Source organism: Equus caballus, chromosome 31 (genome assembly GCF_041296265.1).
Source record: "Equus caballus isolate H_3958 breed thoroughbred chromosome 31, TB-T2T, whole genome shotgun sequence".
NCBI classification, from domain to species: Eukaryota; Metazoa; Chordata; class Mammalia; order Perissodactyla; family Equidae; genus Equus; species Equus caballus.
Window position 1 is genome coordinate 22,268,126 of NC_091714.1, and position 16,335 is coordinate 22,284,460.

At 40.3% G+C, this 16,335-nt stretch overlaps 1 protein-coding gene across 6 annotated transcripts in view; it reads right to left on the reverse strand.

Moving 5' to 3' along the window:
* Positions 1–16,335, reverse strand: part of PHACTR2 (phosphatase and actin regulator 2) — a 249,424-nt gene that overhangs the window by 114,149 nt on the left and 118,940 nt on the right. For 2 of the 6 annotated variants that reach the window (XM_070256253.1, XM_023632915.2), the window contains exon 1: positions 9,910–10,155. The exons of the other annotated variants lie outside the window; for them this stretch is intronic. In XM_070256253.1, coding sequence (XP_070112354.1) covers positions 9,910–9,955 — 46 coding nt within the window. In that variant the 5' untranslated portion in view covers positions 9,956–10,155. Of the gene's footprint in view, positions 1–9,909; positions 10,156–16,335 lie in introns of those variants that run through there. 6 annotated transcript variants of the gene reach the window in all.

A 16,335-nucleotide genomic window follows, 5' to 3' on the forward strand; every position in this document is an offset into this window, starting at 1 on the left:
ATCATACAGCATCATGGTTGGCCTGGAGGACCACAGTGGGAAATCCGGATTTCATTCCAAATGCAATGGGAAGACAGAAGGTTCTCAAAAGGGAAGAGACACGATTTAGGTTCTCAAAAATGACTTCAGCTGTTACGTGGAAAATGAGCTGCAAGAGGTTGAGAACAGAAGGAAGACCCCAGCTCGAGTCCACTGCAGTTGTCCACACAATGGACGGCCAGGGATCGGAAGACAGCAGTAGAGGAGACAGAGAGAAGTGGGTGGACATGAGACACATTCTGGAAGAAAAGGACATGCTGATGGATCAACATGGAGAGGAAAGGGAAAACCCAAGGATGACTCCTAGATTTTTGGCTAGAATAAGTGAGGGGCTGGAGGTGAAATGTACAAAGTCAAGGGAAGAACTGGTTTGGAGGCAAAATCAGCCTTCTGTGTAGACCTGCTACCTGTAAGACGCCACTAAGGATTCAAGCCCACCTGTCTAATAGATGCATATTTGAGCCCAGAGCCCGAGCAGAGGGCAGCATTGCAGATGCAACTTTGGGCATCGCCCTCCTCTCATTTCTCCAGCTGCCCCCCAGGTCAGGCCTTCACTTCACCTTGTTGGATTATGGCAGCCTACCTCTTGGTCCTGCCTTCAGTCTCTGCCACGAAATCAACGCTGCAGGCAGCAGGCAGATTCGCCCCCTCGCAGCAAAGCTCTCATCATTTCTCTCGTTTGATGGAAAACCTTCAGTGGTTCCCACGGCCTGTGTCTTACAGTCTTGCCTTCCACCGCTCTCTGCCTCACAGCCTGAGTTCTTGCTCCCCGTCTGTGTTTTTCAGCCTCCCTGTCTTGTCCCCTCAGTTCTCTGGGGGCCCTTCCCCTCCACCCTCATTTCTGCACATCTCCACTAAGTGCCTCTATGGAGGCTCGAGGCTCCGACGCTCGTGGGCAGGGTCTGCCTGTGCTCGATCTTTGGATACTCCCAGGTGGCTCAGCAGGCGCCTTGCCCGTAATTACTTCAGTTCAGGAACTCTTTATTAAAGTGCGGCTCTTTCTCCTTCTTAACATCCCCTCACAAAATGAGCTGATTTGCAAGAACATATCTGCCAAGCACACACCAGCACAGCTTTCCAGGATATTCTTAAACAAAATACCACTCGCTCCTTCATCAACCTCAGCGTGAAGGGCTGGAATGTTATACTTGCCAGAAGGTTTATATGAATAAAACATCGAGCCCCTTGAAATGAAAATAAATAGAGAAGTAGTTTACAACTATAAATGATAATGGTTGCACCATACTTTTTAAAGCAATGTTATTTGCCCATTCCCTTCTGGGGAACAAAAACCGCTGCTTTTGGGTTTTGTTCCCCTGCTTCAGGTGGGAGCGGGAGTGGGGGAACCAAGACGTGTTTATTTTCTTAGGACTATTTCAACCTCAGGATTACTTTTACACAAGTTGAGTCCTCAATAAATATGAATCTTTATTCTCAAGAACAGAGACTCACGGTTAGCCTGAGAGCACTAAGGTCCCCCAAGACAAGAAAATACGTTGGAACTTTTCCTCTATTCAAATTAAAGAGGCTTAATCAGAATCAACAACCCAGGCTGCCGATCTCCCCTTCTGCAGGAAGCAGGCAAAAGGCGGGTGTGACGCTCATCGGTGGTTCACCTCTCAGACTGCTGAAGAGAAAATAAATTTACGCTAAAAATATTTGGGATATGACTCACTGACTGACCTGAGGAGCCATGGACCAAAGAGAAGTACCTGAGGTTCCGACTTTGCTTGTTCTCTCTCTCTCCAAGTGATGTTTGCATCACGATCACAAACAGACTAAGAAGAAAATTAAGACTAAAAAGAGGAAGGCTATATTAAGACACGTATTTTTGTTTTCATCATTGAACTCACAAGGAAAAAAGAAAAACTGGTTGAAAAACAGCCATTGAACTTAAAGCTGAGTCAGATTCCATGACAGCTAGAGAAAAACTAAGGCAGCGGCGGGCCAGCTCCCGGCTGTATCTGCAGCGGCGGTCCAGGTGGACCCCGGACACGGACACCCGGGCTCTCCGCATGTCCGCAGCAGGGGAAGCTGTGACAGCCCCACCATCTCCTCCGGACAGACACGAATCTCCTCTCTCGCGCTCTGTCCATATAGATTCTTCTCTATGCAAAGATTTTTAAAACAGAATCATACTACTTTAAAACCTGCCTTTTCACCTTTTTATGTGATTATGAAAATCACTTTTCAAAAATGTTTTTACATCATTTTTATATGGCTTATTCTATGACATGACTATGCCCCAAGTGACTGAGCAAACCTCTTGTTGTTTGACTATTAGTTATTTCCAATGTTTAGCTCTGATCAACACTGCCCCAGGGAGCAAGTCATTATTTCCTTTACAAAACACTTTCAGAAGTGAAACTGTTGCGTCTGACTGTATGCACATTTTAAGGTTTTGAATATATATTTTACGAAGCCACTTGCCTGTAAATTGAACCAATTGAAACTACCACAAAACAATCATCTCCTGGAATCAGTCTTTTTAATGTTTGTTGAATTCACAGGTGATCGATGGCATCCATTTTTTTCCTATTTAATTGCTTCAACATTATTTCATACACCAATAGGTCAGTCACTTACATTTCTTCTTTGGTTAAGTAATGTGGGCAAGTTACTTAAATCTTGTGCTTCAGTTTTCCTTATCTGTAAAATGCGGATAGTAATAGCACATGGGTGTTGGGAGTATTAAAAAGTTAATTCAAGCGAAGCACTTAGAATAGTTCCTGACCCACGGTGAGTTCACAATTTTAGCCGTTAGATATTTTGAAAAATGCCTGTTGTGTTCTTCCCTCGTTTTTTCATTTGATCATTTACCTTTTTCTTACTGATTTCTTTTTCTTACTGATTTTTAAGACGTCTTACTACATAAAGATGTTAATCATTGTTTCCCATATACAATGCAAATATTTTGTCAACTTTATGATTTTCTTTTTTCAATTTGCTGATGATGGTTTTTCTGCCATGCAGAAGCTTAAAATTTTAATATCATTAAATCATTCACTTTAAATCAGAATAAATTACTGAGACCAAATATTCAAATATGAGAAAAACAGCACAGGGAATCAGGTTTCTTAAGAACTCTAGTTTGTAAGAAAGAAAAAGATTGACAGATTTGACTCCATAAAAACATAAAGTTTTTATATAAAAAAATAAGCAAACAAAAGAGGTAAGAAAAACAGAAAAATATTTGCAATATATGACAGACATAAGGCTAATTGCCTTAACACACAAATCTGTAAGAAAAGAAAACATAAAATGAGGAAAGGCTATAAAGAGGCAATTCAGAGAAAAAGAAATTCAAATGCCCCACTTCACTCATAATCAAAATATTACTTTTTTACAAATAGATTTACAAAGATTTTTAAAAGTTAATTACGTACAAAACTGTGGTCATGTACAGTTGTGCAGAGTGTTCCCTGCACAAGGACATCTAGGCAAAGGAGAGTTGGGACTGCATTCCTGCTAATATTCTACTTGTTAAACCATGTGCCTGCAGGGCTGCCTCACACAGAGAGAGGGACTTCTATTTCTCACAAAGCATGATATGGTCTAAGAGAGACCCTGATATGCAGTGTGGGTGAGAGAGTGCAGAAAAAGGAATTCTCATATAATGAGCAGATATACTGATACAGCCTCTCTGAGAGTAATTTAAGCCTATCAAAATAAAATATACACATCTTTCAACCCAGCAGTTTCACTGCTAGTATTTTACTGGTACACGTAGTTCAGGCTGTTTAGATAAGGATGGCCATTTCAGCATTGTTCACAATAGCACACACAAAGAATCCAGAAAAAATATGAAAATACAAACACAAAATATAAAAACATGATAGATTCTTTTAAAGGAAATTATGATATATCCACAAATTATAATAGTTTGTTATAGGATTAAAGAGATCAATATGAAAATATTTTCAAGTTATATTACATGAAAAACTCAAAGTCTACAGCAGAAAGTATATGTCTTGCTTGTGTTTTGACAAAGATACATATATGAAGGAAAACCGTGTGGAATGAAAAAAAACTTGTTCACACTAGGTTGTAACTAGGAAGGTCCTGGAGGTCTGGGAAGTAGGAAAACTCACTTCCATCCTGAATCATCTTGTAAAGTTTGACTTTTGACCAGGTGCATGTTATTTTCATTAAGGAAAATAAACTCTATCCATTTTTGCCTTTGTGGTTTCTTCTTACACTGGATTTACAAGGAAATGGATAAATTTCCAGAGGAGGACAAATAAAAGGCACTGACCAAAATATGGAAACCCAGAAACACAGACAGACACAGGTCCTACCACGGCCTAGGTGTGATTCTGCAGACTGCATTCACTCATTCCCTCGTTGCCTGAAAACGAGAAGAGTGGCTTTGTGCCCTTTCAACCCACATGCTCAGGCGAAGCAGCCACGAGTTGGTCTGTGGCTCGGTGGGGTGGGGCTGAAGAAGACTGGAAGAAATTGTTACTAGATTCAGATAGCACCTTTCAGCCAACAAAGCCAGAGTAACATGTAATTCTGGATCAAAAAAGAATAAAAATAATATATATCTCTGATTCATATAATCACTGGCTTAAAGTGATCAGGCTGTTTGTTGAGAATATTTGTTGATTCATAGAGTCAACGAACCTTTATTGTGTCCAATCTGCCATGCCCTGTACTTAACAATGGGAAAACCAGAAGTCTCAGCTCTTCTAGGACACAAGGCCAGAGGGTACTGAAACCATCCTATTTGGGGTGTTACCTATTTAGCCTGTGCTTAAAACAATGGTTCTAATCTTCAATAAAACACTAGCAAACCAAATCCAGCAACATAATCTAAGCATTAGACACCATACCCAAGCAGGCTTTATCCCAGGAATGCAAGGTTGGTTTAACATCCGAAAATCAATTAATGTAATACGCCATATTTATAGAGAGAAGGGAAAAACCGCACAATCACCTTACAGAGGCAAAAAAGCCTTTGACAAAATCCAACACCCTTTCAGGATAAAGATGCTTACAAACCAGGAGTAGAAGAGAACTTTTTGATAAAGGGCATCTATGAAAAACCCACAGCTAATATGGCACAACAGTGAAAGACTGATTGCTTTCCCACTTAGATCAGGAACGAGGCAAGAATGTTCACTCTTGTCACTTCTGTATAATGAGTGAGGGCAACTGGACAAGGAAAAGAAATAAAAGGCATTCAGATTGAAAAAGAGGAATTAAAATCATCTCTATTTGCACATGACCTTGTATATAGTATGATCTTGTACACAGAACTCCTAAGGAATCCACACTAAAAAACTATTAGGACTAAAAAACGAGCTCAGCAAGTTTTCAGGGCAAGATCAATATACAAAAATCAATTTTTATATATCTATACACTAGCAAGGGACATTCTGAAGATGAAAGAAGAATACAATTTCACTTGCAATAGCATCAAAAACAATAAAATATTAAGGATAAATTTAACAAGGGAAGAGCAGGACTTATACACTGAAAACTACAAAACATTGTGGAAAGAAATCAAGAAAGATCTAAACAAATGGAAAGACAGTTGTGTTTGTGGAGTGAAAGACTTCATCTCGTTAAGAGAGCAATATTATTCGAATTGATCTATGAGTTCTACACAGTGCCTATCAAAGTCCCAGCTGGGTTTTTTTGCAGAATTGACAAGCTTATCATAAATTTCATATGAAAATTCAAGGGGACCAGAACAGCCAAAAGATTTTTGGAAAAGAAGAACAAAGTTAGAAGACTCACTCTCTTCTGTTTCAAAACTTACTACAGAGTACGGTAATCTAGACAGTGTGGCCTATTATTAACAGACATATAGATCAATGGGATAGAATTGAAAGCTCAGAAATAAACCCTTAGATACAGAGTCAATTGATTTTTGACAAGGGTGCCAAGACAATGCAATAGGGAAAGAATCGTCTTTTCAACAAATGGTGCTGGGTAACTGGAGAGCCACCTGCAAAAGAATGAAATTGGAACCCTACATCCCACCATACAGAAAAATTAATTTAAAATGTATCACAGACCTAAATGTAAAAGTTAAAACTATAAAATTCTTGGGGAAAAAACAGACCTAAATCTTCCTGATGTGAGTTAGGCAATGGTTTCTTAGATATGACATCAAAAATACAAACAAAAGGGGGCTAGCCCCGTGGCCGAGTGGTTAAGTTCGTGCACTCCGCTGCAGGCGGCCCAGTGTTTCGTTAGTTCGAATCTTGGGTGCGGACATGGCACTGCTCATCAGACCACGCTGAGGCAGCATCCCACATGCCACAACTAGAAGGATCCACAATGAAGAATATACAACTATGTACTGGGGGGCTTTGGGGAGAAAAAGGAAAAAATAAAATCTTAAAAAAAAAATACAAACAAAAGAAAAAATAGATAAACTGGACATCATCAAAATTTTAAATTCTGAATTAGAAACCATAGCATCAACAAAGTGAAAAGACAACTCAGAGAAGGGGAGAAAGTATTTGTAAATCATATACCAGATAAGGGACTTGTATCCAGTATATAGAGGACTCTTATAACTCAATAGGAGGAAGTCAAATTACCCAGTTAAAATTGGGCAAAGGGTCTGAACAGACATTTCTCCAAAGAAATCATACAAATGGCCAATAAGCACATGAAAAGATGCTCAAAGTCATTAGTAATTAGGGAAATGCAAATTAAAACCACCATGAGATACAACTTCACACTTACTAGGATGGCTATAATCAAAAAGATAATAGTAAGTGTTGGCAAGGATGTGGAGCACCTGGAACCTTTATATACTGCTGGAGGGAAGGCAAAATGGGCCAGCAGCTTTGGAAACCGTTTGGCAGTTCCTTAAAACATAACGTAACATAAACACAGAGTTACCCAGCTCCCAGCAATTCCACCACTAGATACACACCAGAGAAATGAAAATACATGTTCACCAACGACTTATATGTAAAGTTCACAGCAGCACTATTCATAAAGCCAAAAAGTAGAATAACCCAAATGTCTATCAACTGACTGACAGATGGATAAGTATGGTAGATTTATACAATGGAATATTATTTGGCAATAAAAGACACAAAGTACCAATACAAGCTACAACACAGATGACCCTTGAAAACATTATGCTAAGTGGAAGAAGCCAGTCACAAAAGGCCAATTCCATTTACATGCAATGTTCATAATAAGCAAATATACAGAGACAGACAGTAAATCAACGGTTAATTAGGGCAGGGGGTAGGATTTGAGAAGGATGGGAACAGGGACTGATGGTGGCACAACAATGTGAATACACTGAAAAACAATGAATTGCACACTTTCAATGGGCGAATTTTATGGCATGTTGATTATTTGTCAATAAAGCTTTTTTAAAAAACAGAAACAATGGGTCTAACTGCATGTTTTCAGAGATAGTTATTAATAGCCTTCCTAGAATGAGAGAAACAAATGCAGCCCTGAGCTGAAAGGTTTAAAAGAGCCTGAAATCAGGACCAGAAGGTGCCATAGTGGTTAAGTTTGTGTGCTCCACTTTGGCAGCCCAGGGTTCCTGGATTTGGATCCCAGGCACAGGACCTATGCACTGCTCATCAAGCCGCGCTGTGGTGGCATCCCACATACAAAACAGAGGAAGATTGGCACAGATTTTAGCTCAGGGACAATCTTCCTCCAGCAAAAAAAAAAGACCCTGAAATCAAAAGAGTGAGAAGCAAGCTAACTTGTGGCCTATAATGATGATTTTTACAAAAGCCCAAATAAAGTAAGGAGTATTAACTAATAAACTGTGCGCTATTGAGTCCTTAGACTCAAACAGATTTCCCGCCACTAAGCATTTAAGACGAGAATCATCTTCCCCACCGGAATCCCCAGCAGCTCCTCTAGCCTTAAACAAGTAGCAGACGCTGAAATCAAACAGAATAAGGATCTTCACACCATCAGTCAAGCCAGAGGGAAACCGCCAGCAAGGAGTGAAGAAATCCTTGGAAGGGTAGAGGGTTTAACATTCTCAGACTCAGGAAAGAACACCAACACCAGTCTAAAACTGAGGTGTGACAACCAAATGTTCTTTTGTTGTTTTTTCATTTCCATTTAGAGTCTGATGGCAAAACTCCAGGAAAACAGAGTAATAGTAATAGCCTTAGAGAACCCAAGTGGCTATCACGAGAAAATTCCTCCACTCTTACAATACCAAACCTTCAGTCACAACCACCACCATCCCTTCAACAAAACAAAACTGAAAACCCTTTACTCATGATGTCTGGGTTGGTCATTTCAATATATACAAACTTAATCTACTAAACACAGGACCTGCAATTTCAGTATCACACCATTCCCTGAGACATTGCTCAGAAATATCTTTTATGGGCAGGCATAACTTTTTGTTTAAATTACTTTCTGTGTAAATAAATTGCACCATCTCTTAACACGATTAGTCACTTTATCAGGAATTATAGCAATCTGGGTATTTTTTTGCTATACTGGGCAAGAGTGAGGACAGTCACATTTTAGGATTCTACTCTGCTTCTTAGTCATTGTTTATGTAATATTCCTTGATCTTTACAAAGGCAAAATTCACTTTTCTAATATGAACACTAACAATACTTTGTGGCAAAAGAACTAAATTCAGGGCGATACTATCTGTATATGCCTGTTGTATTGGAGCACTGATCTAATTCTATGCTTTGCCAGAGCAGAAATTTAAAAACGTAACTCTTCCTTGAAATGAAAGAAGTCACACCGCTCTCAAGTAAAACAAAGGAAACTCAAACCTTATTTGCACAAAATAGTTTACTAAATTTAAGCTCCTAATCCACACTCCCCAGCATCCTCCAAAAGCCATCAACATGGAGTCAGTGATGTTCTACAGCCCTTTTCAACCTTGTGACCTTTTTTTGGATTCTGACTTCTCCCCTTTGCAGAGGGTTCGTTGTCCTGGGGCATTCACAGAAGCCCCAGCAAAGCTTATGGTACTTCAGGGAGTGAAGCTCCCCAATATACACAAACCCACGCGGGGGGAGGCTGGAAGGAGAGAACGCTATCTAGCTGGAGACATCCTGGAGCTGATTTTAAAAACCTTCATCTGCGCCCTGTCATTTCCTTTCAGCAAGATCCTGTTGATGTTTACACAATTTAAAAAGGGTATCAAATGTCTCAAGGAATAACGTAAATGGCCTCTTTGAGGTTTCTTCTTTTTAATTGCTGATGGAAAAATATCAAAACAGTACCTTTTAAATTTCATTATCCAATCACAAGTGACACCACCAAAAAGTTGTTTATCCCTCACTGCTGGAGAAATGCCAGACGGACCTTCCTTCCCTTTTTTTGTTTAAGAAAATGGAAAGAAGAACCTTCTACAACAGGGCGTTAGAACTCAGAAACATCACACGTTTCCAGGAAACAAACTTCAGCCCTCAACAACTGAGTTCGTGAGACAGGTTTCCCCAAATTTTACAGCCTGTGCCTAACATAAACAAGGATCATTTGAAACAATCACTCATATTTTTTTGTTCGTTATTAAGTATTCAGCGTTCTGCCACGATAAGAGCAAGCGATCAGCACTCCTACTCCTAAAAACAAACCATCCACCGGTTGACAAGCTGGAAAGCATTGAGTTCTAGCCCGTTCGGAAGCCCCGCGTAAAGACAGAAAGCCCTGCTGGCACGTCTGTCCTGCCCTCCAAGCTTCGCGTTTTAAAAACACAGTAAGACGCAGACGGCGTTTCCCGTGACTTTCAGGCTCTCGGTAACTCGCAGGAGCACCCGAGCGCGGCATCTCCGCGGAAAACGGAGCCTGCGCCTTTAAGGGGAGCTCGGCCGGGTCCCGGGAGGCCGCCGCCGCCGCGGCCCGGAGCTGGGGACCCCGCCGGCGGGAGCCCGCGCCCGCACTCACCGCTGCCCGGCTGCGCCGACGGCGTGGACACCGACGTCTGGCCCATGGCCGGGGTCGCGGGCCCGGCGATCGCGCGGCCGCCCGGGGCCTGCGCTCATGGATCCGCCGGCGGGCGGGCTTCCCGGCGCGCGTCTCCCGGCCCGCGCGCAGCGGCCGCGGCCCCCGCCTCCCCCGCGGGTCTCCCAGCCCGGCCGGCCGCAGCCGGCGCGGCGGAGCCGGCCCAGCGGATGCCTGTCATTCCTCTATGCAGATTAGCTGGGGTCAGGGGTCACGGAGGAGGGAGGGGAGAGGGCGCGCGGGAGGGGCGGGGGCGGGGGGCGAGGCCGGGCCGGGGGCGCGGGGCTGCGCGAGCGGCTGCCCGGGGCGGGGGAGAGTGCAGGCGACTCCGAGGTTCCACGTCAGAGGATCCTTTAGGGTTGCAAGAGCAGAAATTAAAGTACTTAGTCACGGTACTTAGTTTAAGGAAATCTGTTTCTTTAGAGTCAGTGCCTCACGTTCGCTGTGCAGTAATGCAGCGCTGTTAGATGTATTACTCGCGCATTGTTCCTCGTTTTAAAAATTGTCTTCCTTCGACACACGGAAATCGAAATAGAAGGATGTACACCTGAAATTTATATAATGGTATAAACGAATGTTTCCTCAATTTAAAAAAAAAATTACCTTTCTTTTAACAAACGGAATTTTAAAAAACACAGTAGTGCTGTCAATCAGGTTGGACAATAAATCTGAATGACGGATCTCTTTGTGAGATCAACAAACACCTTGCTCTCTACCGCCTAAAACTCTAGGATGCTCCCGTCTCCTGTATTTCAGACAGTCACTGTGAGTACTATGAGACCTGTGGTAAGGTGAAACATACAAAGGTGAAAAACAGAAACAACTTATTTTAGAAGCTAATGTTCCCTAAAAGTTGAATTAAATTCTACTATGACATCCTATTAAATCTCAGTCTTCTTAAAAATATGTATACAAAGAAATACTCTTGGTATCTAGAGCTGGTGATTAGTGCCATGAGTAATCTAGATATCCATACTGCATTGGACTGGAGAGTGGTTACATAAATGTGTTTACTTGATGAAAACTCAGTGAGCTGAATACTCTGTGCACTTTTCTGAATGTATACATTTCATTAAACAGTAAAAAAAAAAAAAGTGCAATATATTTAGATCACTTGCCACAGCTTTCACTTTCTAGGTTATCCTAGACATCCAACTCTAAACTATTGAAAAGCTGTATAGTATATCTATTTTATAAAATAATAATCTAAGTTGTTTCATACTTGAAACATGAAAGTCTTGTTTCCCTCAAGTTTGTATTATTACGACATAGAGATGCTTGCTTTATTTTTTGAAAGACATTTGCTTGTCTGTTTGATCATAGTTAAGGAAGTTGCCCTATTTATCCACATCCAAATAGCCCACTCTCTATTGTGGGGAAGATTATTTTCCTTAGAATAGTGGGCACAGTTATCTACTTGCTAATTTACTCTTAAGAAACCCTGATATTTTTCATGAAATGGAGGATACACTGAGATGTGAGTTCTAATTAGGACACTGAAATTAATCCTAACTAAATTTCCTTAAAAGTGCAAAAATATTGTGTTTTGGGGACACATTCCACCTGGGAGGGTTCAGCAGTGAGAGGAACCAATCATAACGGCTCTTCCATCTCTCTGCTTTAAGTTGCCTTGAAACACCACCACCACCACCACCCAGCTTAAATGTTCTCTCAACCTAAATTAAGAGGAAGGAACTTCTCACTCACCCTCCCTTGATAAGGGAGGTCATTGATTAGAGGAAATACACAGTAAATTTTTCACATTAAAAATACGCAAATATAATGATTTTTAAAAATTGGCAAAAGTTAAACTTTGAGGTACAATATTTTTGCTATCATTACTTCTCTTCCTTGAGAAACAATAATGTGTTTCTTTTTATTTCTTTACAAATTCTTATTTCAAACATCAAAGGGGTACTTTCTAGTTCTAGTCTTTCAGGATTTGCTTAATCCATCTATATTTACCTTATTCAAAGCCTTTCATGATTTGGTAGTTAATATAATCTTAGCCTCATCTGGGACTCTTATAATCCCCCGATCAGGTTACATACATTTCTCTGAAATTTTTCCAGTTCCATTACATTATCCTTGAAGCATGTCCACCAAAACTGCAGAAAGTGTGCACTGGGTTTCTTTATAAGGGTGGGACAGTTAACGCTATTTCATTTCCAGAACTTCTGATAGGGCTTGGCGTTTAAGCGGCATTTTCATCACAGCTAACAAATTATACTAATGAACATGGGAAAAGTCTACAGAAATCCCTAAATTTCCTTTTCTAGGTCATAACATAAAGATTAGAATGTACCATCTAACAAGGATATTTTAACATAATTTCCCTCAAAATTGCCTTCTTCTCGCTTTATTAGAGCTCATCTGCTCTTGTTCAGCCAGCTCGCAGTTTTTGAAGAGTTAATGGCTGTTAATCCTGGCTGTTAATCCTACAGGTTTACAGTTTAACTGTGGAAACATATAACGTCATCTGAAAAATATGGACATTTCTCTGTCTACTACTTCTTTCCAGAGAATTTATGAAAATGCTAAGCAATATTAGTGCCAACATCTAACTCTGAGGAAGCCATCTGTTTATAGTTCTTCAGCATTTATCCCATTGGTCCTGCTCTTTGGTGTATATTTCTAAACCAATCTCGGATTCAGTGATTTCCCAGCAAATACTTAACTGGTTTTGTCTGGGGGTGGGGGACAAGACTGATTTGTGATTTACAGTGTTTGCTGGTTTCCATGATGTAAATATTCCTACAATGGCCAATTCAACATGCAGTCAACTGGATTGCAAAATTTATGTCAACTGGTTTGCACAATTCCTGGAAATTTAACAACTGGTTTCTATGAGCTGCCTTCAGCATACCATTACTTTCATCTTTTATAATATGCTGTCATCAAATCATAACATGACTGAATTTGAGGAGTAATTTATGTTAAACCTTCCTAATAATATAGAACGATGGCATCTACTGATTTTTCCACTAAACAGTCTAAATATTTTTCATCCCCTGAAAGAACCTCTGTGATTTATTTATTTCCTTCCAGAAAGAAATTAAATTGAGTGGATTAGTGAGATAGATTTAACCTTCTTGAAACTGTGTTGCCTTTTGACAAAGAGGTTGTGTTTATTGAGATTTTCAAGCATTCTACCCCATAACACAGATTTCACTGGCTTGTCTCATGGAGGACTTATTAAGCTCACCCATCTGGGGTTCCCAAAGCTAAGACTTGCCCTCCTCATGGATGGAAATCACTATATCTATGAAATAAAAGTTTAAAGCAGACAGAAACCTAAACTTTGGCATCTGTTTGGGGAAAACGCCTTTCCTACTAGGTCAAAGTCCAAATGGCAACCACACCATTTGGTGGCCAGAGAAGATGGTTTACACTTAGCACAGTCACCACTGCTAGATACTGTCACTTTGGTCACTGGCAGCCAGATTTTTCTAGGTGGCCAAATCTAAGCTCGGAGTGGGAGAAAGCCTGAGATCCTCCTCCCTCAGAGCACGGTGCTGGGAATACACATCCTGGTGCCTGCTTTGCCCGAATGCCACCAGCGATGCCAGGACCCACTCTGAGACACCAGCAGTTGGGAGAGCGGGGTGAGGTCGAGTCCCAGGAGCTGAGATGACTGATCAGAGCCACGGTGGTCGCCGAAGCAACAGTGGCCGGCGGTGGCCATGTACAAGTAGATGAAGATGCTCTTAACTGGGACCCTTACTCAGGACTTGGCCATGAAGATCCCGAGAATTACTGACATTTCCCTAAGTAATGGGAATTGCAGTCCTAGAAAACCCTTTCCAAGTAGGAAGGAAGTGAAACCTAGTAATTAAAACTTAGCAGTTTTCCAAATGGGATTTTTAAAAATGTATTCATTTGTTTTCTAGATACAATGGGAAGAAGAAACAACAGAAATTCACACATCATCTAAAAGCAACATTTTAGCCAACTATTTTCTTTCTACCTACGATTATCAGATTTATTAAAAAGCAGAAACTGTCTTTTCCCCCTTTCTCTGATGGAGGTGCTAGAGGGCAATTTTTAAAGTTTGAAGGCTATTTTAACACAAGAGGTTCTAAAAACCAGGCGAAAGAATATATAACTGAGAAACCAAAAACTGACATGCAAAAATTTTTAAGTATTAAGGTAGTTTTTTACTAGAATATCCGACGGTTTTTAAAAACTTTGTATTACTCTAAAACTTGGCTACATTTGTCAGAGGCATCTGACTTAGAAAAACGTAACTGCTGAAAAGCAAATAAAAGTTTTACTGGATCTTATAATTTCAGTTGAAATTCTGTGTATGTAACTAATGTTTACTTTTTAAAACGCTACTCTATAGCAATTGCAACCAAATGCTTCCTATGCCTTTTATTTTGACAATTCCGAGAGTTTTAGCTTTAACATGAGAATGTAAACAGACAAAGGAGAACTTTGGTTGAGAAAAGAATTACAGCTTTGAACGTTCTAGTTATATTCAGCATCAGTAGGAGAGAAAAACCACATTCCACAAGTGTTAGAACAGGAAACAAACCTGTAAGACAGGCTTTTCTTTCCTATTGTTCTCACATTTTTATATGATTTATTTCCTGACTTTTCCTTCCACTGCTTACTCAGGCTGAAAGGATTAGCGAATGCCTTGCCCTGCCTTGCCCTGCGTGTGCTCTGCAGAGGGCGTGGTGTGTCTCACGTGGGCTCAGTTAGTGATTGAGCTGGACAGTTGGAAGATTTACTCTGGAAAATAAAGACCTCAGTGGTGCTGGAATTTCCTTTTCCAAAACCTTTCCTCCGCCCCAGGAGAAGAAGTGTGTAATCTGTTGCACTTCACGTCATAAGAAAAACAAATCTCTCACCCACACGATTTAAAACTCCGACAACTGCTGTAAAATTAATAATCTTTTAATTTACTGACCAAAATCTAATAACTACTGTCCAATTTACATGAAATAATTGTTTAAAGTAAGGTCAAAATCATTGCTTTATTAACCATCACACCCATCCCTAGGATCTAAGAAAATGTCTGGCACATAGAGGGCATTTAATACCTACGTGATAAATAAAAGAATAAGCATTGACATTATCTCCTTAATTATAGCAACTTGAAGTATGGATGGAAAAAAAAGTCCATCTAGGAATATATGTATGCAGTAATAGTATGCAGACTCCACAGCAAGATAATATCATCTGTCAATGACTGTAAATTTCCTTTTATATGCCATTGTATTAGTAATCATCTAGTCATCCAACCAGCGTCAACTGAGGACCTCCCGTGGGCCCAGCACCTCTGGCGCATGGGACACGAGGATAAGTGAGGCACAGACCCCAGCCTGGTGGAGCTCATAGTATAACATGGCGGAGGGTGGGTGTTGTGGCTGACGGGTAAATGATTCTAACAGTGACTACCAAGACACAGGTCTGTTCCACCAAGAGTTAAGGATACACAATGGGCTGCTACAGGCAAGGCTTTGAACTTTATAAATTGCTACATCCACATCTTTCCAACACAGAGTCAGCAATTCATTCTGAAATGCCCCAAGATTGTGAAATGCTTCCTAAATCAAAGAAAGATTAAACTCTGATAGGATGTGGTTAGTATTAACTGCATTTGTTTGTTTATTCATCGCTCACAGCTTTTTGAGGAATAATTTACAAACCCTGAAGTCTACCCATCTTAAGCAAACAGTTCAATGAGTTTTGGTAAATATGTAGTACAACTACCACCACAATCAAGTCTTAGAAAACTCTGAGAAGCCTAAAGAGTTCCCTCATGTCCTTCTGTCGTGAATCCCCGTCCCACCCCCTAGCACCAGGCAACTACTGACCTGCGTTCCATCCCTACAGTTTTGACTTTTCCAAAATTTCATATACAAGGAATAACACAATATGCAGTTTTTTTATATCTGGCTTCTTTCACTTAATATTTTTGATATTCATGCATGTTCTTGTATCTATTGGCATTTTGTTCCCTTTTGTCCTGAGTACTGTTCAATTGTATGGCCATCCCAAAGTCTGTTTAACCATTCACCAGTTAATGAGCATTTGGGTTGTGACTGTATTTCGTTGCATTCCTATTCCATGAAAATACTTAGGATCTATATTATTTTATATATATGATAGTTCTGTATAAATAAGAATTCATTTATTAGTTCATCATTCAACCAACAAATATTTATTATCCATCTCCTTTGTACCAGGCTCTGTTCTAAGGTACTCGAGATAGAGAATTAAACAAAAGCTAAAAATACCTGCACTCATAGAGCTTACATTTTAGTGAAAAGATGCAAAATAGGCAATGAACATAATAAATCAGTAAATTTTATAACAATTTAGAAGATGAAAAGTGCTATGAAATAAATAGAGAAAGGT